The following is a 24543-nucleotide window of genomic DNA, read 5'->3' on the forward strand; positions in this document are numbered from 1 at the left end:
GGATGATGCATGAATATTTACAACCCCATCGTGCTGCTTCGCAGAACAAGCCCCACGGCTTTCACTGAGGAGAATTTCCATCTCACATTGTGCTCGGACCTTCCCATCCATTCTGAACATTCGATCTCATATTCAAATCCATTCAACAATACATTCCTCCATTTTGTGTTATCTACCGAAAGTTATGCAAATGTTGGCACAAATGTAAAGTTAGTATTCAATCTAAACACATATATGTGGGCTATAAGTGAACATAGAAACGGGCACACAAGCCCTAAATCGTCATCTATCCTATGGGAGATAACCTTACCGAATGATTATCCAGATATTCAAGCCATCACGAGTTTACGATTAAAAATAACCTAATTTCGAGTCCAGATGAGGAGGAAGAAAGAGAGCTAAGGGGAAATCATGAAGCCCCGACCACATACCCAATACTGGGCCGACTTCTGAAACTAATAACCGAGACCTTTCATTTGATACCCCACATGAGGCCCGTCCGTCAATAAGGCAGTCAGTGAAATGCAAGTAAGTGCAAATCGTTGGAACCATGGTTGATCGATCGGTAAAAATTGTCCCATCGTCAATGATGCAAAAGTATCGAATCTTATTCAGGTTAAATTTGTAATTTCATGTATTTAATGTCAACCCAACGAACCTTATATAAACAGACACTTCATTCAAAATGGTTTATGAAGTGGCACTTGCCAGAACCTTTCAGATCCAGACTTGTAATAAAGCAACTTTGAGTTCTGTTCGCTGCTGTGCCATCGACTGGGGGCAGTGGAATTTGTATCGTGATTTGAAGTCGGATATCAGTCAACTCAGCTGTGAATAAGCAACTAGGCCAAATCAGGGTAATAGTCATAAATGAGGGCAATGCTGACTATATTGCCTCCTACAGGGTACCGTAACCCTGTAATGTACCGTTACGGTGTTGAATGAAGTGCTCTAACACTCTTCTAGGCCCATATCCAATTGGATTGTCACGCCAATGATTATTATTATTATTATTATTATTATGTCAAAGCGTATTTCTTCCTACTGGCAGCAAGGTTGGTTCGGTTTAATAGAAACTGTGGAATTGGATCAGGAAGGAGGGCTACCATCTTCTTCGATGAGAGATCCCCAAGACCCCGAGTTTGCGTCCTAATGTCAAAACTGATAGAAACAACCATGCTGAGACAATTTCGTTTCTAGAACCTAGTTGCTGTCATCCTACAATACCAGATAATCTCATAATAAGTTGTGATGTGAATGCTCAACATATTTGTTGCGGGAGTAGCAAATGCAGTCCTGGAGGAGAGAAGCTATCTGATTTTATCACTTTATGATTACAAGCGTAAGGTGAGTCTCTACATTAGTTGGGCTAAGAAAAGGTGAAGTTGTTGACGTAATGATCTGTATTTCAAAAATGTCACAGTTGATTAGGAACTAGCGAGTGTTGGACGAAGTCTCACTGCCAAATCACCGCTACTTAAAATCTAGTCTCACGACTCCAGGAAAACGGATTGGAGAAAGCTAAATTAATTTGCTGGAAAAAAAATGTAGCTCCCTTGGCAATTAAGGACTCCTGGCGATAGAACACAATTCGAAGCCCTGAATCCCACACTCTTAGAGTGCTTTGAAGAGGCTTGTCATGTTACCTAAGTCAAACGCGGGAAATTGGTTCTCTGGAGGAATGAGTTGGCTAAGCTGAACGCTCTTAGAAAACCGTGAGTTGAGTCTGAACAGGCTTCCTTAGAAGTACACTAGCTAGGGGGACATGTGGTAGAAGTGCAAGGGAGAGATTTGGCCAGTTCTGCAAACCAGCTAGCAATGAAAAAGCTACAATATCTGTTAGAGCTGCAAAGTGGGTGGCATGGATTACATGCATTAATGCTAAAAGTGGAGGTAGAGAACCTAAAGCGACTTCAAGGAATATTTTTCAAGTATGTCTTCCTCTGGGCTGCGTGCGTACCTCTTGTCAGAAGGATAAGGAAGGATAAAATCCGGGAAAGATGCCTATTTAAATCTAAAGAACTTCAGCTTAACATAATTTCTGCTGAAATATCTGGAGAGAGTGATTAATCATCACATTCGGACCCACTAAATGAAAACCAACATGCTTACTAGCGTGGAAAGTCCTGTGAGTCCGCTCTTTACTCTTTTCAAGGATAGAGAACACAGCTCTGAAAGGCGAGTATTCGATAGGGGTGATCGTAGTAATTGAAGAGGCTTTTGATTAGGCGGCACTCCAAAAACTTTGGGATGTTCTCACAGAGGATGGCGTGGATAAGTGGATCCATGCCATGCTAACGAAGAGATTGTTGTGTGCGGAAGTGGCTGCAGATCGCTCATTAACAAAGGCAACGAAAGGCTGTCGTAAGATATGGGGACTTAGGTCTCATGTAGCAATGTAGATTTATGTTGCGATAATCAGACCGACGCGTACTTATCCACGTGTAGTCTATTGAGTTGAGGTGAAACTGCAAAAAACTCTTACCTGGGTATTATGGGAAGAACTAAATCCACTTTCTGCAAAGCCGTATGATTCTTGGATCCCCACATATCTGCTTGGTTGAAGATATAAAGTTACCCTTAATCGTATAGAAAGCTGCTACTCGCTGGAAATGCTGAAGTCTTTTACATCGGTGGCCCAAATACAAATTTCTTTACTAGGAGTCAATCTATCAGAGGGAAACGAGAATTCGGCTCTTCCTCTGGGACATTATACAATGGTCTCTTGGAATGAAGTGTATGCAATCCTAAAGCTGAAACTGGGGTGGCTGCTATAATCAAACTGCACCTCAAAATTCGTGGTGGAATGTAGAAATCGATTGAACAGTATTTCTAAATTCAATACTGTGGAACTACTCTGGGTTCTCGATACCTTAGCAAAACTAGGTTCAATTTCCCAAACACGAGGTCCGAACAAGCAATTGGATTGTCAGTAGCATTGGCTAATACTGCCATAAAAAACTGGATATAGGCTTCCCTTAATGGCAGGTGGTGGAACAAGTGCTGTTAGATATTCCAAACTTCCCTTAACAGAACCAAAAAAAGATTGCAATATTGATTTTATCGAAAATCAGGAAAACTTGAGACAAGATTTGTCATAATTCACTAGTTCTACAAGATGTTACATGCCCATCCTGAAATGAAGAAATGGAATCCACGGAACATTTTCTATATGAGAGCTCCGCCCGTAATCGTATCACACCCCAGATTTTTTGGGTTTTAGCTGCAGCGGGTAGCATCACATCCACTAACGGAAAACCCGTTCCCTCAATTGTTCCTGTTCATTTCTTAGTACTATGGCCATGAACTCTTTCCCGACTCCACAGAAGAGTTGTGGCCCCTTTTGCGGCGGTTGTGCTCTCTTCCTGGTCAGCTCATTCGCTTTTATATTGCCTTCTAATATAATGTGTTTTCAGGTATGAGCCAAGCGTATTTAGTTTATTACGGTATTCCCATACCAGTTTAGAGCTAGAAATGATTGCATTAATAGCTAGCTGGCTATCTTAGGATTGTAATGTTCTGCCACTTATAGTTCTTTTGAAGGTTAAGGAAGGCACACCTATCTACGGCATATATTTCCACCCGAAATAAACAATGTTTTCCCATGGTTCGTAGTAAGTAAATTTGCCTTTCCTCTTCCTTAGACGCTTTCCCTGTGCTATGAGGAATCTGTCATTATACCAAGTAATCAATTGCCATAGGTCGCTACCACACTCTTCTTGTCATCAATAACTCGAGATACCGCCTAGAAAAAGTGTCATATTTCTAGTTAGGTAGCTCCCCGTATCGCTGATACTCGTGAGGATTCTGAAGATTGCCCTCTTTGCCTGCATCTGAATGTGAAGCTGAACGAGAGCTAATCCCAGAAGGACCTTGTTGATCATGTTCTCATCTCTGGAGTTGTCAGTTTACAATCTAGTTTTTGAAGTTTTATAACTCCCAGACTGTTGTCCTGAGTTTGATTCTTTCTGTCAAGATTACCACGCCGTAGATTATCATTGGCCTTATCATCGGATCACTCAGACATCTCTACTCTACGGGCCTCATTGACACCTGAGGCAGAAGAAACTTCCGATGAGGATGGATTTTCTATCGAAGAATGAAAATAACGAGTTCTCTAATTTTGCTTTGCACACGTTTCCGGAACCTCTGGTGGATCTACCCAAACGGATTTTGTAGACTCTGTTCCAAAGCACTATGTATAAGACACGTGAAGGTTTATACATGACATATACGAGACTGAAAAATTTCTGAAGCTGGCTAGCACAGAGGCGTTCGAGCGTATGTCGACGGGACATTGTAATGGAACCGCACTTGTGTACTAGAAAATCATCTTTGCTTACTTCTTCGGTTTTTGGGATAGCTATGCCCACGTGGTTAACTTTAGTTGTCTCGGATGGTCATCTTGGCCAACTGCAACAACTACGCTTATTGTAGGTTATTAACATCACAAACGTGTGATGCTAAACAGTGGAATAGAATCGCAGAGTTCTCAGAGAAGCTCTATATTGAGCTGAAGCACTTTGCGGGAGGTCGGGGTTAAAAACGGATTAAGGAAACATCCAGCAAGAAGAAGTCGTTACAAAAGAAAAACAATTACTAAGAAGTATAAAAGTTATCAAACAAAACAAAATTGAATGCTCCAAACAAATATAGCTGAAAATGGCGCAAGAATAAATGCATCGCACTCCTGCAGAAGTCGTGAATTATCTGTGAAACAAAAAAAGAAGGAAGAGAGATCCTGAGTTCACGACTTAAGAAAGAAGAAAAGAAGCTTTCGAAGAATTACCTTGTATGTTCATCTGGTGTCTAATATAATATGATTAATTGGATTCCATCGATTTTGGGAAGACTTTCCATAGCCTGAACAGGAAGCGTATCCCGAGGGATCTACGCAGGAGGGGCATACCAAAAAAACTAATAGCTACTATCAGAGCAACATATGATGGAAAAAAATGCCACGTCCAGCATCTTCTTGCAACTTTCCATTACCACGATATTTTTCCTCCAATATTTTGACTACGCTGAAGACATCTATCTGCTCTCTTACCGAGTCCAAATGCTTCTGGATTTGAAAAAAGAGGCAAATAGAGCCGGACTGAAAATAAACAACAACAAAACTGAGGTTCCAAGTTTGACGTCGTCGCCCTTTTCCTATTGCATTAATGGGCAATGGCGATGATACATTTGTATAACTCGGAAGAGCCCTTTCTGTCTACGACGGCATTGAACTTGTACAAAGTGTGGAAATGCTGTTACGTTAGCACCAAGTTGAGATTGTCCTTGTTTTGTGTTATATGGTAGTAGCATACGGAAAATGACTTCCGCAGTTACCCGAAAGCTCCAAGTCTTCGTCAACTCTGATCTGCGTCGTGTCATGTGGATACTCTGCCCAATACAATTTCGAACGACGCACTTCATCAGCGCCTAGGATAATTGGCCGAATCGGAATAGAGCGAGTTGACCAGAAGGCAGAAGTGGCAGTGGATAAGCCCCAGATTCAGGAAGAGCGACTGCTCCATTGTATGGAATGAAATCTGTTATCACAAAATAGCTGACGGGTGAGGCGCCATAGAAGCAGATGTCGCGAAATGGTGGAGGAGGAGTTCAATCTTTCCGGGAAGTCCTACAGCCTACAAGTAGCTAAAACCTTTTTCCGCGACCATCAACGGTGAGGGATAACTAGCGACTATATACAGGTATAAATGAATTTAGAATCTTTTCTCAAAAAAATGGTTGGTACATAATGTTAATATTCATTCAAAATTTTGCGAAATTTTGGTTATCACATCGCAATTTGATCATTCGTCACTATTGAGAAAATTCTTGGAGGGATGACTCCAGCTCTGCTTTTATTTATAGCGCGGTTCAGTGTGAAACTTTGTACTATATCGTACCAATAAAAAGAAGGGGTGGGGGAGATATTATTATTGGGGAATTAAACTAAAATGTGGAAGTATAAGTTGAAGTGGACTTGCCAGCTGATATGCAAGTTTAGCATCACAAATTTCAAATTTATGAATTTCTACGACTATGACCCTTTAGAGTTGCTATTGTCTCAAAAGGGAAATGCACTTATGTTATCTTTCTAAAATGCCAATTAATTACGGACACTTGTTGTTGCAACATTTATGAACAATTTATCACTGGATTTAATTTGTTGAACAAGACTAAATTCGCCCCGAAACTGATATATACGCGACACCACTTTTAGCTGAACTTGAAATGTGAATGCGGTTGTGACTGCAAATTACAATGACATTCATCTTATTTAGCGTAAACAAAACGTGCTATTGCAGAAATGCTTTAATTATCTGTTGCTAAGTAAAAATTTTGAAGGTATATATCCTCTTTATAATTACAAATTACCATTTTCACTATCCACAAATGAATTCACAACAAATTTGGGTGTAATCCTCTTATTTGCTGTAGTTGATTCTCTCACTATTAGCATCCAATTAGGTGCACTCACTAGAACTACCAATTAAACTCAATGCATGCACTATTCCATTATATTGTCAAAGCTCTCGCATTAATTGTAAAGGACACGTCGATAGAGCACTTGGGGGTTTTCGCGATTCACGACAATCGATTGAAGCTCGAGCTCCGCAAAACTTAGCCAGGCCAGCACGAGTATATTTTAGCACGTTCAAGATACTTCTGCGACTTCTGTCTTATCAGAACGAAATTGCAAATTAAACTGCTAGAAGCTTCTGATCCAAGTCTAACCTATCTCGCTAGTCCGGGAAATGTCTCTCAAAATGCTGGAAGACACGCCGTCAACAACTTTTCGTAATTGAGATCAATTACTCGCACAAAATTAGAAGCAAACTCGGGGATCCATCTTGCTTTACAACATCCCCACACTGGCGGTGTGGAGCACGGAAGAGCGATAGTAGTGCCAATCATACTGTATCATTGCCGTCAATTAATCTGTCTCTAAGCTAATTAGATTAGGTGCCTCCACCGAGAAGTGACTTGGTTCGTCGCTGCATCAATTCATTCTAATTGCGTTAGGCTAAACACCCACCCTATCATTTCTGAGGCGCAAAGTTTATCTCGGGGTATATTTGCAAATGGAACATGTGATTGTTAGATTGTGTTATGATGCAATTTCTGTGGAAGAAATTGGAGTGTTTGGCTGGAGATAATTTTAAGACATACAATAACTGCGAACCTCCAAATAAAATCCGAAGCAATGTTTTGGTTGTTTTTATGGTCTCTCATCACATAACTCTGCATGGCACTACGAAATCACCACTTTCTTTGCCAGTCTTATTACAGCCACATAGTAATTGCTAATTTTGTTGTGGCGGGAGGAGGAGTAACTTTCAATTTTTCATAATTCTGCTTTTATGATTATCCTCCTCCCATAGGTGTATTATTCCCTTAATGATGGCTTGTAACGAAGCTGAAGCTTCCACTTATAATAAAAGAAGTTAATTTAATAAAAGAAATATACATACATATGCCAATAGTCTAGTCGGAAGTTTGGTTGAAAACAAATGATACAAGGTTCGCCAGTGTCCACGTAATAACAATAACAATAATAGCCGGCCCTAAGCCCGGTTGGGAAGGGGGCAGGAATAGATAGCTCCAATCTGAATGGCTGTACGCCACCGCAGCGTTTCAGGGGGTAGGTGATGAAAATGCAGGAACTTTAGTGTCTTGCAGATTACTCACTGAGAAAGCCATCACCACACCTGGCAGTTGGATATAAAATGCAAACCTAACAAAGACGAGAGGCAGAGGAGGGAGACGTGTTCAGAATGCAACATACGAGAAGAACCAGCGGAGCTTTTTCAGATCTCTCAACGAATACCAGCAGAGCGTACAAACAGTCCAGTTCTCGGTAAGGAGGGGGGGGGCTGATCAGCGCCGAAGACTCTCGCGATGCCACTACGCCTGGCATGAATTTTGGGGATGTTACCGAAGAGGAAGTTCGACCAGCCAAAAACCACTTGAATAAGTGCAGGGGACCGGGTCTGGATCGGATGCAGAACTGGTGGTAAAAAAAGTTGAGCAGTATACACAGTCGGTTGGTTCACAGCATAAATCAAGTCCTGAGCGGGCCGGAGGAATTTCCATTCTTTCTCACTGCGGGAATTATTAACCTTATCCCTAAGAAAGACACGGTGCAGGACCCCGCCGACACAAGATGCCCATTATTAGTAGAAGGCTTAATGCAGACCTCGAGATCAACCACATTCTGTCAGAGGAGGAGGGTGGCCGAATCGGTTGAAGGGGTTGCAGAGGGCAACTCATTATCGACACAACCAACTGGATGCGGAAGAAATCTCTTTAGTTGCTATATTGATTATGCAAAGGCTTTCTCGCATACCTGGCTAATCGATGACCTACGTCTATATCGTATTGATCCGGAATTAATAAAGTTTTAGGCGACAGTCATGGAAGGGTGGCATACCATCTTATCAGTGCGTTCATCTGAGAGTGTCAATAACTGAGAGGCATCTTCCAGGGTGATTCGTTGAGTCCCTTTTGGTTTTGTATGGCACTGAACCCCCTCAATGAAGATAGAGGATAGATAGAGAAGATAGAGGGCATGGTTTTGCAAACAAATATGGCTTACGTGCTAAGCCGAGCTGACATACTTGATGTACTTAGATGACCTCAAGTTGTATGTTGATTCTGACGACCACCTTAGAAGTCTTTTGCGAATAGTAGCCATGTTCAGCAGTGATATTCGGATAGAATTTGGATAAAACAAGTTATCGAATCCAAACCATCCGTGAAGGTCATCACGAGCCGCATGACAGACATAGCATTGGTGGCCTCCACATCCACGCTATGACCGAGACACACTTCTACAAATACCTATCGTGCAAGAAACCCACGCCCACATTGGTGATCTGAAGGATTCTCTGATGTTCGAACTCCTGCGACTTGTGAAGCTGTTACTCAAATTGCATCTCTCGGGGAAGAATATAATAAGCGCATTAAATATTCTCATTAGCTTTTCACTGGCGAATACATTTAGAATAATACCGTGGACGAAAACCGATCTGGAAAACGTCCAGCAGCGAATACGGACTATTTCGTCCACATTCCCAATGCACCATCTAAAATCTTCGGTGGAGCGGATGAACCTGCTCGTGACATCGGAAGCAGGGGCGTGGTTGACGTGGTGACACAATATCACCGCCATGTCGACTCGCTGCGCGTTTATTTTTACAACAAAGAGCAGGCGCTTGGCTTGAAATTCAAACCGCAAATGTTCACTGAGTTGTTCGAAGCATGCATGACCGAGAAGATATTCCGTACATTACAGAAGCGGCAGAAGTTGGTACTGTTGCTTAAAGCTGACAAACCACCAGGTGAGCCATCCTCTTATAGACCAATATGTCTTCTATGGTAGACATATGGGTAATCGGCAATAGGTTGCTCCCGGTTGTAGAGGCCCAAAGTTGACAGTATGAGTTCCGTAAAGCCAGATCAAATATTGATGTCATCAAATTGGTTACTGACTTGCAGAAGATGCAATTCACAGAAATGTAGTACCAGCATATATTGCTTGACAATAATCCTGAAATCAAGAACAATGGATTGAATTCGGCCAACTGGAGCCGTATAGAGAAGTCCCTGGTAATGATTGGTGCTCCCACGTATTTCCTTGCCATTGTGGATAGCTACTTGCAAGAACGGACGATCTGGTATGACATCGATGATGGATACCGCGAAGTACGTTGTCTCCGCAGGTGTCCGAAAGGGCTCCTTTCTGGGTCCACTACTGTAGAACATTACATACAAAAATATACTTAATCTCCCAGTTCCGGAGAAGGCCACGTTTGTGCATTACGCCAACGACATCTTACTGGTTATATTCCCAAAGCATCTCGAAGATGCTGAGTTGTACTTATACGAAGCGATCAGTGTTGTTAAGACTTGGCTGGCTAGGTTTTTGGGTGGTCACCAAATACTTGCGAGTGTTGATAGATGGAAAACTTAATTTTAAGCAGCCCATGGAGTATACTTCCAAAAAGGCATCCGCCTCCAGTGTGGCTTTGGCAAGAATGATGCCGAATGTAGAAGGTCCGCAGCATATTTTCAAACTACTTGTAGCAAGGGTGGTGGGTTCCATCTTGATGGATGCAGCCTCAGTTTAGGGATCAGCGCTGGATGTTTTATGTAACGCATATAAAGTGAGTGCGGTCTATAGAAAAATGGACATAAGGGTATGTTCTGCCTTCCGGGTCTTCTCAGATAATGTGGCATTCGTTATCTTGGGAATGGTGCCTATTGACATCTTGGCAGACGTGATGACGAACATATATAACATCAACTGCATATCTCCTTTATCGGAAGCCGAAAGGGAAAATTTTATAACTAGATAGCAACAGCGATGGGACCACTCAAAAAAGGGATTTTGGACACAAACGTTGATTCCTATTATCAGGGAGTGGCTGGAGAGAAAACATGGGAAGATCAATTATAATCTCGCCCAATTTCTCACCGGCGTGGAGGATATCGTCAATACCTGCATAAGTTTAAATTGGACACTTCACCTCATTGTCTAAATTGCAGTGTAGGTATTCTTGCAATGCTTGAAGTTCGTGGAAGAAAGGATGAACTTAGAGAAAACTCTGGGGAAAATGGAACCGCCGAAAAATGTTGTATGGACAATGGTAACTTGTGAGAAGGATTGAAATACGATTAATTTCACGTTCACAACGATCGAAAATAAACTATGGAAGAGGTGAGAACGCCGCGGATAGAAGAAGGGAGATCTCCACTGGGTAGGGGGACTCGGGTGATTTTAGTGAATAAAAGTTAAACACACTGGCGTGTCTCATTCCCTAATCACAGGGCAAAGAAAACGAAATGATGAGGATTCTGAGAAGCCTCGAACACCTCAAGCGCATAGATAGATAGACAGACAACCAATCGTAAGTTTGTGTTTTCCATTAAACCTTGAAAGTGCGAAGGGGCTTACTAAAAGCTTTTTCAAAAGAACTGAACACCCAATATAAGATAGCTATACCAGGAAGGTCAAAAATCTTCAATGACCAAATTTCTTAGGCTTTGCTTCCGCTGGAGGACTGGAAAATTTCTTATATTTTCCCACTTTCTATGTTTTGATCAGGGCACCCTGTTCAGTCATCGACCTCGCAATACAATGATCCGTAATATAAATATTCTTTAGGTTTAGCCATTGTTGTTCGCATGAAATTTAATTGCTCTTCTGACTATTGAGGTTGATCTTCGAAGTAGTGATGACCTTTACAATTTTTGTGTAGTTTCCGAAAATGGTATCAAATCTGGGATTAAATGATTGAGGGAGTGGAAAATTGTATTTTTTTAAGACCGAGCTTCTTGACACTATTCACAAAAAACTCTGTAACTCTGTAACGGTAAAAGATAGAGTGCCCATTCCCTCGACCAATTTTCCTCAAACAAATGGTACTATCGAATAAAATGTTTACTATCATAAATGGGACTGCCTGTATAAATGGGCCAATCTCGGATCGCTATATAAACATTTTTGGTGACCTTGGTGTGGTCCTTCAGGTTAATCATAGGACACTCAGAGCGCAAACGTATCTTTCGATCAGCATTCATTGAATAGGTGTACACAGCCTCCATTTAGCCACTTCGAACTAAACGTTTCGCGAGCAGAGCTAGAGCAGCTTCAATTGTTGGCTCAGCATCAAGACGTGACCGGCCAGGAAATCCAGTGTCTCATCTCTAATTATCGGATGGACTCCAGAGAGAGGGAGACCGGGGAATATCTTGCGGCACGATCAACATGACTAGATGAAATTTCTCCAAAGCAAATGATGATATTCCGATCCGTACTTATGAGGCAGTTTTTCGACGCGGTGAAGCGCGAATACGCCAAGGTGAGGGACTAAATAACTCAACTCATTTTCTACAACCCCATCAACAAGACCAGGGAAGCATATGACCGTTAGCAACCAACGTCGGCTCAGTAATATCATTAGATGGCATCAAGACACTGATCGAGCAACAATAGTGCAGTATGTGCCCATTCGAGCACATCATCAACCCAATTGACGGAGTCGAGGAAGCGCAACCAAAGGCCTGTTACGAAGTGAAGGCTACAATACTCTGCACATACTGGAAACAGTTTCGTCAAGCCCATCAACTAATTTGGCAGGGCTCAACTGAAGTATTGAAACATGGATTTAGTGACGGTGACTACATTGAAATTATTGGACAGATTTGACGGTGCCCTCATATTCTTGGTTCAATGGCGTGAAACACTTACAACGACAGGAGACCGTTCCAGAAGAACTCGGCCCACTGTGCAATTGCTTCATGTGCCGGTTCCTGTCTTCGATGCATTTAGCGACCTGTTCGTTAGATGATCCACGATCAGCAATTGGGAAAGGCACAAAAAATGTAGTATTTAAAGGCAAACATAAAGGACGAGGCAGAGCGACTATTGCGCCATCTTACCATCACTGACGAGAGTCATTAGATGGCTTTGGAAATCCTGAGGAATGGATTCGAAAATCCACGATTCAAAGTATCGTCGCTGCTGGATAAGCTCATAGAACCGCCAGCAATTACAAACCGAATCAGCCAAAGCAATGAGAAAGTTGTACGATGTCACTAAGAAATGTCTGCTTGGGTTAACCAACTATCGACTGAACTTAAAAGGATCGGATCCTATTATTCTACATCTACACTCGAAAAAACCCGATAGAACTACTCACACTCTCTACGAACAAACATTAGCCAAACCACTGGAACTGCAAAAACTGGTCGAATTCTTATTGTTCCTCGAACGGCGTCTCCAAGCATTGGAGACCGTGCATCCGCACAAATGAGCAACCTTTTAGAGTAAATCGTCAACCCATTAATGGCTACCAGACATCAGTCAGCCAAAGCTTGCAAAAATTGCAACGAATCACATCGAATTTATTCTTACCATAAATTCCAAAAGTTAACGACAGGCGATCGCAACGTTAGAGTCAAGTAGCTGAAGCTTTGCCTGAATTATTTACGTGGCGAACACCAAAGGGCCTCATGTAGTTCTGGAAGCTGTTTAAAGTGTAGCAAAAAGCATCACACTTTGTTACATTTAGAATTCGCTAGCCGAGGCACCACTAGTGATGCAACGTCTAAATCGTCTGGTAACCAGAGCAAGGAGAAACGCAGACGGATGTGAACAGCAAATACATCGAAGATGGCTACCGCATTTGCGTGCATTCAATAGCCTAATCCGCAGAGACAACTTTGTTTTCCGGTTAGTTAGTTCTCCTAAGAGCTGCTATTATCAAGGCAAAGTACCAACAACCAACAACTAAGAGCCGTTTTGGATAGCAGTTCCCAGATGATTATTATAACCGAAGGCGTATTCTAAAATCAAGAGTGTCAACCATTACCCGACGGTTAGACGCCGTTATGCTGCCACATATAATCTCAGCGCAACCATCGCACAAGCAACGCTTGGGCTATACCGGAGAATATTCAGTTAGCAGACCCCGAATTCAACCACCCAAGCCGTATTGACATACTTCTCGGAGCGGACATACACTATGAGCTACGAAGTTTGGGACAAGTACGCTTGGTCAAGCACCTCCAGTACTAGGAGCAGGGACATATGACGGAGATCAGTTGGTGATCCACTCGAAGCCACACTGCTTGCTGTCCGCATCACTGTGCATTGAAGCCAGAAAGCACCTTGATAAAACTAAGAGCTCTCTTCGACGTTTTCTCCAAGACTCACTGGGACCTAGCTTAAATCACGTGTTATGTATCGGGCCTACTATTCAACCTGAGCCGTTCACCATCCTTATGTCTTCACGGCGGACATTGAGAAGTATCGACAAATTCTGGTGGTAGCAGAAGATAGACGATTCCAACTCATTGTATCTAGGGATCATCCAAGTGAAACGATGAGATTCTACCAGCTAAATATGATCACCTACGGTACCACATCCCCTCTCATTTAGCGACTAAATGCCTTCAACACTTATCCTCTCAAATGCAGCTTCGGTCTCCGCTTGCTGCATCAGGACTGCGAGAAGACTTCATGGAGACATGGATGATGTGATGGCTGGAGCAGATAACCTTAGAGAAACCCTTGACAAACAATAACAATTGCTAGAAACCCTTGGGTCAGCAGGATTTCGGCTACGGAAATGGTGCGCAAACAATAAGGAACTGTAGCTTGCACACTTACATAGCAACCAACGCATCAAGAAAATTTACATCTTTTATTAATTATGAAAATTCAATTACAAACATTTATGAATTATGAAAACTCAATTGCAAATCTCATTTATATTTATATATTTTATAACTATTATATAACTATTTTTCACCGATCACTCTCAACATTTTTTTTACTTCCACAATTGCTACCCCCCGCTACCTGCAGGTGGACGAGCCACACAGGCAGGTGAGTTTCACTCCGTGGTGAATTGCATCACTCTCGTGCGGAGCTCGAACAGGGTAAACTCGAACTGCATTCGTGGGATCCATTCACAACAAAGGGCCTCGACGCACGATTGTACGGAAATGTCGGCCAAAGGTATTGCTTCAGGGGCAAACCCGACTCCTGGTCCGCCAATTTTAGGGGCGCAGATCAAAGCTCACGCGCCGTGCACCTGTTCTTCTCAGCCGTTCACAGTGTTCACGGACCACAAGCCTCTTACCTTCGCTTTCAAACAGAAGCCCGACAAGGCGTCTCCTTGCCAATTCCGGCGGCTGAGCTTCATAAGCCAGTTTACTTCGGACATCCAGCATGTGCTGCAGATGCTTTGTCACGCTTTTCAGAGGTTAAAATGCCTGCCACAGTCGATTTTCCGGCAAACGCCAAGGCACAGAAGGATGACGAAGTACTTCAGAGCCTTAGAGACAACTTCAAATATAAATTTCGAGAGTTTCCCCTTTTCGGCTCAACCTCCGAAATAGTTTGCGAGACATATGGGGGGATCTAGGCAATATATTCCGGTCGCTTTTCGCGAGGAAGTATTCCATGCAGGACACGCTCTTACGCACCTAGGCATTCGCACAACGAATCAGCCATCAATGAATAAGGATGTCAACTCCTTGGCCAGACAGTGCATCGCGTGCCAGAAGTGTAAAGTCATCAAGGACGTACGGAAAGAGGTAGGCTCATTCCGTCGGTCTACAAAGCGTTAGTGTGGAGACTGATTAGCGAGGATTCGTCCGAGCACGGAGTGAAAATCACCCGCCTGAGTCGCTCGCCTACCTGTAGGTAGCGGGTTAAAAGTTACGAAGCTGGCGGAGTAATCGTAGAAGGAACAAAGAATGTAGAGAATAATAATAATAATAATCGTTGGCGCAACAATCCATATTGGATCAAGGCCTTGAAGTGTGTTAGAGCACTTCATTCAAGACCGTAACGGTACACCACAGTACAGTGTGGGAGGCAATATGGTCAGCATTGTGCTCGCCCGAGATTATTACCCTGATTTGACTCAGGTACTCATTCACAGCTGAGTCGACTGGTGTCCGACATCCAGTCACGACAACAAATTCCTCAGCCCCTAGCGAGATTTGAACCGCGACCTTCCGCTACGACAACCCAGCGCTCTAATCACGTGAGCCATCCGGACACCACAATGTAGATAATGATCGGTGAATTGAATTTAAAGAAAATGTTCTCATAACTAATAAATGATTCAAATTTTCTTGATGGGTTAGTCATTATTTAAGTGTGCAAGCCACAAATGGTGACCCCGTACAAGAAGAAGCACGGCGCTTTTTTTCATTAATTCCAACAAATTCAATACGGTACCGACAATATAATCACTGCTGTCCACCAACGATACCGAGATTATAGGAACCTTCTCGTGTGGAGCTCGGACGAATCCTCTTAATCAGCTTGCACCTCCACAGCACTATTAGCAAATACTTCTACCGCGGACCAAGCATTACAGTTTGATCTAGCGTAGGAATTAGAAGGCCAGACGAGTTCCGAATCAAGTATCTAGATCTCGAGAACAATAAAGATACGAAATGTGCAGTACTAGCAGACATCGTCAGCTTGTTCCACCCGTTAGAACTGATGACTAAAATATTTTCCAAAAACTATGGAGCCTTCAAATAGGACGGGATGAGGAACTTCCTCACGAGTTGCAGCTAGAATGGTCGAGACACCGCACTAATCTGCCACAATTAAGTAAGATTGAGCTACCTCGACATGTATTCAGAGGGAAGGTGGCACAAAATCTACAACTACATGCGTTCGCAGACGCCTCGGGGGTGTACGTTCGAGCAAACTATTCAAAGGGATGCCGGACCGTACGTATTTTTTGTGCCAGAGTAGTACCGGTAAAAGCTATCACTCTACCCCGAGTAGAGCTATGTGCGGCCAAGCTTGCTGTCGATCTTGTGCAAAGACTGAAACTTGATCTAAAGATATCTAACGAGGCCTGTTTTTGTTAGACCGATTCAGAAGTCGTCCTGAAATGGTTGCATGCAGAGGCATCATCCCTTCGTGGCGAATTAAGTTGTATCCATACAACAACTACCCACACCGAATCAGTGGAGACACGTTGACTCCAAACAGAATCCGGCAGATCTGGTTTCTAGAGAAATCGCACCGGAAATGCTTTGCAATTGTAGTTATTGGTCCTTCAGGTCAATATTTCTTCAACAAAGTTGATACTATTTGTGGGCACCTATCAACCCTCAATCGCATGTCTGATATCAGTGAGTGAGCTATTGGCTATTTAACGGTGGAAGAATTAGAAAAAGCACTTCGCGTGATCATCGGAACAGCTCAATGGGAGGCGCATCCAGAAACGATGAAACAGCTGCGAAACAGCAAGCAGTTAAGCGGCACTGACCCGTTGTCCATTTGTAGACGAGAGTGGGTAGGATCACCTCCAATGTTAATGGTCCTTTCATGTTCGGTAAAGTATATGCAGTGATTGTGTTTTATTAGTTGAGTCCAATTTGGTGGATGTTCTAGGGTTAACACCTTGCATTTCGTCTTAGCCGGAAAATGGCTGATGAACCTCATTTCAACGTTCGATCGACTGCTATACAACCTGTCAAATGTTGGATCGGTATACAACAATTTTTGGTGACCCCGACGTGATTTTCAACACATTATAACTTGAAGGAGTGTAATCACGCTTACAGAGCGTTTCCTGGGTATCATGACTATGAAAATTGTTGGTAGAGCCAGATAGTGTGAAAACCCGGTTTTCCTCCCAATCAAAAGACAATTGCACAGAAGCCGTTATATTTTACATCAATATATTTTAATGATTAAAAAAACAAATTTACAAAATAATAAAATGTAATTTATTTTATTATAAAAATTAACCTAAAATTAATATTAAGTTGATAAGTTCACTTTTACATTGCTTAGACTGACGCTCACTTTGATCAGGACGCTTTTGTTAATAACACAAAAACAAATGCAATAATTAACAACTGCAGCAAATATTTACATGACAAATAGTGACGAGTAGACTTGATTGGATTACCGAGAACTTACGTCTAGAAGCCATAGCACCGCGAAAAATCCGTGGAGCGGAGTCGTGTGGAACTCTGCTTTCTTCTTCGTTTTCTGTTCGCTTCAATTACACATTGGTTAATATTTTTTGATCCTTTTTGACGATAACTATAGGTAATGTAAATAGTAGATATTAATAACCTTTTGATTAGAACTTCGTACGAGTATTTAGCGTTAAAACATGCATGGGTAGATGATATCAATATTATTTGACTTTGCGGCGACTGATTGTATCCTTTCGGATGTCCGGCGAGGACTTTTTGTCCGACGAGATACCTGACTTTGAGGCACTGGTTAATGAGGATGATGGCCGCGTCGAGGAAAGGTCATCTCGAGATGACCCACTCTTTTTCGATCGTTGCATTGTGCTGCTACTTGATGTGGCCTTTTTTGTTTTGCTACTGCTGCTGCTTGTTCCGGGTTTTCTTGGTATTGTGGAATTCTTTTTTGACTGAAAGGAGAGATTGGGTCGAAATCTATACAATTCAAATACCTATTATTCGAATATTACTCACCTTCTCTGTAGGTTCTTGCGAATAATTTATTTCATATCCTTCATGTAAGTGCTTTGGTTTCCAGGGAGCTAACATTGATACAGATCTAGATACTGTTCGTGTCATCGGTTGCATCTTCTCCTTCTTCTTGAGAGCAGAGAGCTCCTCGCGAGACATAGCCCGACGACGTGAGCTCAAATGGTATGGCTGAGGTATGGCACCAACTGTGGTTGCATGTAAATATACCACGCTACGTTGACTCTGTAGGCTCGACTCTCCTTCAGTACCCGAGCTATCGTGTAATCGATCACGTTCCCTAAAAAATATGGAAGTGGTAAGTAGGTCCTTTTAGGTACAAGGCAATAATAGTCATCAGCAGGAAACTTAATTCTGTACATATACGGAGACAGAAGGAAAACTTCGAAAACTTATCAGTTGAAACTTACCTAGAATATGTAGTTCGTCGATCAACACTTCGAGCTGGCTTTGGTGGACCCGGTGGTCCTGGTGGAGGCTTTCTGAATTCAATTCGGGCGGGATCGTTGGAATCTCTTCTATGTGGTGGTGAACGGCGTTCACGCTGATGTTCACGATCGCTGCTATTGTGGTGTGTATGCTCCTCGTAGTACCTCTTTTGACGAGCAACAGGTTCACCGTCTCGTACATCCCTTGATGATGATAGTCGGGGAGTGCTAGCATGACGTGCATTATGATGTTTAGGGAGCTCTGAGTCCGAAGCACTTTCTGAAATATCATCTAACTCGCGGGATCGTGAATGCTGTCGTCGACGGGTACGATCCACTTCATCGATTCCATCATCCAAATTCTGTAAGGAGCTGCTTCGTGTATGTGATTTGTTGACAGGCTTGGTGATACGGTCCAAGTGATAAGCACTCTGCGAATATTTTTGATGACGACTTAAAGCCGCTACAGATGGACGAGCGCTAAAATTGATGGGATTTCGGATATTATTGCAATACTGATACTGTAAAAATTACAAATGTGCATGGTCACAATATATAGTCGCATATTTTCTCCAGGATGCCTCATCATTGAATGATTGATGGACTTAATAACTGAGCATAGTATTGTTATCATTGAGCAAGACCATAATTTTGTATCCAGGACTTAGCTTTGGTTGTCTTACAATACCAGGAAAATGACGAAAGCAGAGATGATGTAGTGTTTTCTAGATACTCATCGTATGATTTTTTACGTCCTCCATCAAAGACAGGAACTGGTAATGTTTGCAGAATAAAGTAGTCTTGGCCTCTGTTATATGACGTCATCTCTTCAGCTGGATAACTGGGGAGGTGGTGTGTGTACCTGCCTTCATTGGACCAAGGTGAAGTGAAATAATTGACCTAACAACTATCCCTTCAAGGATGTTAGAGTTGATTATGTTGACTGACGGATGCTAGATGAAACCATAATATCAGACCACCGTTATGTAGAATCTAGTCTGACGTATGGGGAAAACTTTAATTCCTTAGAGATACAGTCAAACTTCCTAGGCGACTGAAGATTCACAGGATGAAAAAAGCTCTAGTGAAAACTATGAATTGCATACTTTAAATGAAGGGTTCTAAAACTGATCCAATTGGACAGGCTGTGCGAGTTGGACAAGTTGGACGTTATTACCGAGTAGTACTTACTTCGGAAGTGAATGAGAAATGAGAAGTATTGCAAGGGAAGTTGGACCACTTCAGGAGCAATTATTACAAGTGAAAAGCAAAAGGAGCTGTACGATCTTCCTGGGGCCAAGCTATCGCTCTTTGAGAGTGAGCTGTCTCTCCGCTTGAGGGTTGTGCGGCTTTCCAGGAGCCAAACCTCTCATCTACCAACATCGTTATTGAGTGGTGATGGCCACATCCTGTACGAGGTGACCCTACTATTAAGAAAACGCAACGTATCTAGACTGGGGAGTCGAAAAACACCTCCCTCAATCCACGATGTCATGCGCACCGTGCCCATTGGCTAGTTTGCAGTCGGGGGTAACTGACTATATTCGAACGGAGCCTCACTGATACCTGGTCGCCTCAGTGAGTAAGTTTGACCTTACTGTGCTACGGAGAGTTATGGAACGGTGAACCTCCTAACCCCATACTCATGGGAATCAATTGAGTAATGTTGCCAAAATAAAGGAAATACAACCAAACAACCAACAAACACCACTGCTCAAAAAGCAGGGCAAGCAGAAATCCGGAAGGAGACAGGTCTCCGCGGCGCAGGTGATAAATGGTACCTACGTTATCTGAAGGAAGGTCTGAAACTAGAAGAGGCCATAAGAAGGCTCGCATAAAGGGAATGCTTCCAAAAAATCCAAACCTGAACCCGAGAGGGGAGAAAACTCGGACAGGTCAGGGGTGAAGGCAAGAATCAGAAAGCCCGCCATTAGCTATGCTAGTGCGGTCAAGGGCATTCGACTGACCATACTGCCAAAAATGTTTCCCGAGCAAATCCTCACTCGTGAGGAGCAGGAAACTATTGAAGACCTTCTCGTCAGGCACATGTGCAAGGAATGGACTGCGAAACTTGTGTTCGCCGGGATATGCTTTCCACCAGGTCATATACTGGGGGACTCCGCGACGGAAGAAACTGCAGGGTGGCTTGGGATCATAGTTCCTAAATTACCAGGCTGGGAAGGAGTAGAACTGTCAACATGTTCACCGGAACAAGTTGCTAAACTGTAAAGTAAGAGGGCATTTCCACTTCTCCTCGGCTGCGATGCCAACGCCCATCATGAAGTCCTGGGAAGCAGCGACACCAACCGAAGAGTGAGTATCCTTTTGAATTTATTCTTAGCATAGGGAACACTCTGACATTTGTGACCAGCACCAGCCAGGAGGAGACAGGATACTGTAATGAACGAGCTGGTCAGGAATTGGAGGGTGTCGGATTAGCCCTCTATGTCTAGTCACAAATAATCAAATAATCAGATTGGACATTGAGGGCTACTCCGAAATAAAAAGAATAATAAGGAACCCCAGGAGAACGAATTACGATCCCGCAACGCACCTGACCAAGAACATGGCTCACCTTCAAGGGGACGGTGATTTCAGGTGTGACTTGGAACTAGAAACAGTGGTGGAAAACCTCAACACAGTCATCATTAACGCATATGAGGCCAGTTGTCCGGTTAAGACGGACGGTGGAACAGGAATCTAGCCAGAATGAGAACAGAGGTAAGAAAATTCTTCAACTTCACACGGGGCAATATCCTCTGGCTGTTTGAAGAAGGAAGTCGAGACATTTACCAAGAATGAGGATGACAGAGTACACTTACTTTTCTGAACTCATTTCCCGGGGCTTTACCTCACGGCGGCAGACGACAACATGCCGCCTGACACCCCAACAACGAACAAAAACGGAAGAAAGGAGAGCTGGAAACTAGCAAAAGAGGTATGCTCAGAAGCTAGGGTAAGGTGGGCAGTGGGAACTTTTAATCGACTAAAGTCACCCGGAGTAGATGCATTCTCCCGGCACTAATCCAGCGGGGCCTAGAAATCATCTTAGAGTCTCTTCTGAAGGTAATAAGAGGCAGCATAGCCCTGGGATATGTACCAAAGGCATGGAGACGGGCAAAAGTAAACACCCTCTGGAATAGTAAGGCCCATCATTACCTATCGGGTGGTAATCCGGGCATAAAGAACTGAACTCAGCATACACGCCGCAGTCAGTGGTCCAAGGGAAATGTACTTGGAGCTCATGGGTAAGCACACTAGCATCTTCCAGGCAGAAATATATGCCATAGACAGATGCGCCTCTATTATTTTCCAAAGGAACTACAGAGGGCAGAACATTGCTTTTCTCACCGGCAGCTAAACAGCAATCAAGGCACTTAGGTCCAACCGAATAAACTTTAAACTGTGCCTTGAGAGACTGAATACGCACGGCTCGTTCAACAAGGTCTGGATACTCTGGGTTCTAGGCCACGTTGGGCTGGAAACCATTGAGGTAGCCGACAAAGTAGCCAAGAAGGGAGCAAAGATGTCTTCGGTGGAATCGGAAACGGGTTCATGGCTATGACATTAGGAAATGAAGAGGAACGGTTGAGGGAACTATACTGGGTGAGCCTACCAGGAATGGAGCAGTCCAGGGTGCTTATATATATATATAAAATACAAACCCAATCGCACAGAGGATTGCTTAGACCTCACCAAAAAGAACCTCCGAATCATAGTGGGAATTCTCACTGGTCACTGCCGCTAAACTATCACCTAGGGAAGCTAGGGATACCTATGGACACTGCCTGCAGGTTCTGTGCGGAGTATGATGAAACCTCTACACATATTCTGGAACCGAACCGAACCGAACAGTGTTCGGTACTTGCGCAAAGTAGGTCGAGGCATCTGGGAGAACACTTAATATCAGATGCAAAGTTGGAAGATCTGGAATTATGGAATATAATGAAATTCCTAACAGTTATGGATTTGCTTGAGATACTAGGAATAATAGGTACACTGTAACCAGTAAAAGGAGCACAATAGTTCTTTAAGGACGCAATGTGCCTTCACCTTAACAAGATAATAATAATAATAATCTTCTGAATATTTTGCAACACCATTTGACGTCTATCGAGCAGGCAGGCTTGTCGCTCTAGTCCCCTCTGTTCCAATCGGATTAATACTCTTCGGATAATTGGGAAACAGTGTGTAGAGTTTAAACTAGCGCTCTATCTACTATTCACCGATCTTAAGAAAGTTTTTGTCAGCCTGAAAAGGGATACATCTAGAATGATTTTGGGGAGAAATTAATAGCTATTTTTAGGCAGAAATTAATAGCTATTATCAAAGCGACGATCTTGGGGGATCGGCAATCCAAAGCAGAGCACTGAAGTCTGGCTCGACATCGAATTCTTCTTGTATGCATTAATAATTGTTGGAAAGTCCGGGTTGTCAAACAATTCATTTATCAATGCAGCGTTATTTCAACCGACGGCCGCACCCAATATGATGTCACGTGTTAATGTTCTTTCTGTGCTTCTATATAGGAGTGATACATGGAAAGTAACCACCACCGTTTCTCGCATACCCCATGCTTTCATCAACTCATGCGTTGTGTTATGGCGGTATTCTGGCTGACAAAGTAAAAATTCTAGTGAGAGAGAGCCGCAACTCCATTGCTGGTTACACTATCCAATATAGCTCAGAGAGCGGGTCACTGCAGAATTGTACTCCCATGCAATAGTACAGCCCACCCCTAAAAATTAGTAATCCATTTCTTTGAAGATTTTTAAAACCGCTAGTCGTACCAAAGTGATGAACTGCCGCGCAGAACAAAGATCAATGAACGCGAAAACAAAGTGATAGTAAATTTCCGCAAAGAAGGATGGACAATTTCGAAAATAGCAAAGAATATTAAGAGAAAAGAGGTAAAGAATTTGCTTGTGGACGCTAAAAACTACTGGAAAAGCGTGTTTTAGGCAAGCCTCATTGTCTAAGAGAGTGGGCTTTATTACTGGAAGGATTTAATTCCTCCATTACAACTGAGGTAAGCATGGAACTAGTATACGCAGTTTGCCGTATAATAGTGAGAAAATGAAAAAAATTAAAAGCAAACCAGCGCTTACAACCGCGTATCGCGTTCGCCGATAGAGCGCTCCACTGGAAGAAGAAAGTGCAAAATTCCTTTCACTGACGAAAATTTAATTTAGACGGATCTGATAGTTACAATTTATACTCCTATGGTCGACGGAAGGACAGAAGGATTATGAGCCAGCATCAGATGATGGGAGGCTCTGTCAGAGTTTGGGCTGGAAATGGTTACTCGAAGAAAGCAGAAATACAGTTGCATAACCAGGCGTATATTGAGAAGATCCAGGTTCAACTAGTAATTGGAAAATTCAAATGTCCAATTACTTACCTATGCTCTCGATATTGATAGCAGATTTAGCAGACGGTACATAATCTCGAACTGAATATCAAAGAGGGCACAATAAAATTTATGGTGGCGAATGAAAAAAGAAATCTACATTAAATTATTGGTAGTCAAGACAACCGATAGTAGTCTATCAAAACCTATTCGTTCAAAACGTCTCTTCACAGAGTCAAAACTCTTACTGTGGGAGACCATGATTTCACCAGGTGTCCTGTATCGCTCGAAGACTTGGGCCAGAAGCAAATAATACGACCACGTTTGAAAGGAAGATGCTCCAGAAAATGTTTACCAACATGAGGGTGAAAGATTCCGGCGTTTGTATAATGACGAAATATATGAGCGATATCGTGACTGTACATTCTTTGCCAAGGCAAACTGAACAGTCTGCCGTGATCATGTCGCTTGATCTGAATAGACTACAAAGTCTCTGAAAACAATGTGTATAACTAAAGAAGATAAGGTAGGCATAATCTTCGATGAGGTGGGGCGTATGGAAGAACTTCAGCGCATTATCTGTTTATAATTTCTGATTGCTTCAGGCCCAAACCGGATATCGATTGCATGTGACACTATATTCACCAATTATACCCCTAATATACTTCATTTAATTCCTTTAGCCAACTTTGAGACCATTCACATTCATGAAGAAGATTTGGGATAAAGTTTATTGAAAGTAAAGAAAAA

General features: G+C 42.7%; 2 protein-coding genes across 2 annotated transcripts in view; both read right to left on the reverse strand.

Annotated features, from left to right (window-relative positions):
* Positions 1-6844, reverse strand: part of LOC119653865 (spondin-1) — a 60771-nt gene extending 53927 nt beyond the window's left edge. Inside the window, exon 1 of the mRNA XM_038058923.1 lies at positions 6370-6844. Within this exon, the coding sequence (XP_037914851.1) occupies positions 6370-6372 (3 nt within the window). The 5' untranslated portion in view covers positions 6373-6844. The remainder of the gene's footprint in view (positions 1-6369) is intronic.
* A 10404-nt stretch (positions 6845-17248) lies between these two features.
* The window catches only part of LOC119654295 (trichohyalin), a 214869-nt gene continuing 207574 nt past the window's right edge, over positions 17249-24543 (reverse strand). Inside the window, exons 8-10 of the mRNA XM_038059600.1 lie at positions 18426-18923; positions 18001-18295; positions 17249-17936 (exon numbers count right to left, since the gene is read on the reverse strand). Coding sequence (XP_037915528.1) covers positions 17691-17936; positions 18001-18295; positions 18426-18923 — 1039 coding nt within the window. The 3' untranslated portion in view covers positions 17249-17690. The remainder of the gene's footprint in view (positions 17937-18000; positions 18296-18425; positions 18924-24543) is intronic.

Source organism: Hermetia illucens, chromosome 4 (assembly GCF_905115235.1).
Source record: "Hermetia illucens chromosome 4, iHerIll2.2.curated.20191125, whole genome shotgun sequence".
Lineage (NCBI taxonomy): Eukaryota > Metazoa > Arthropoda > Insecta > Diptera > Stratiomyidae > Hermetia > Hermetia illucens.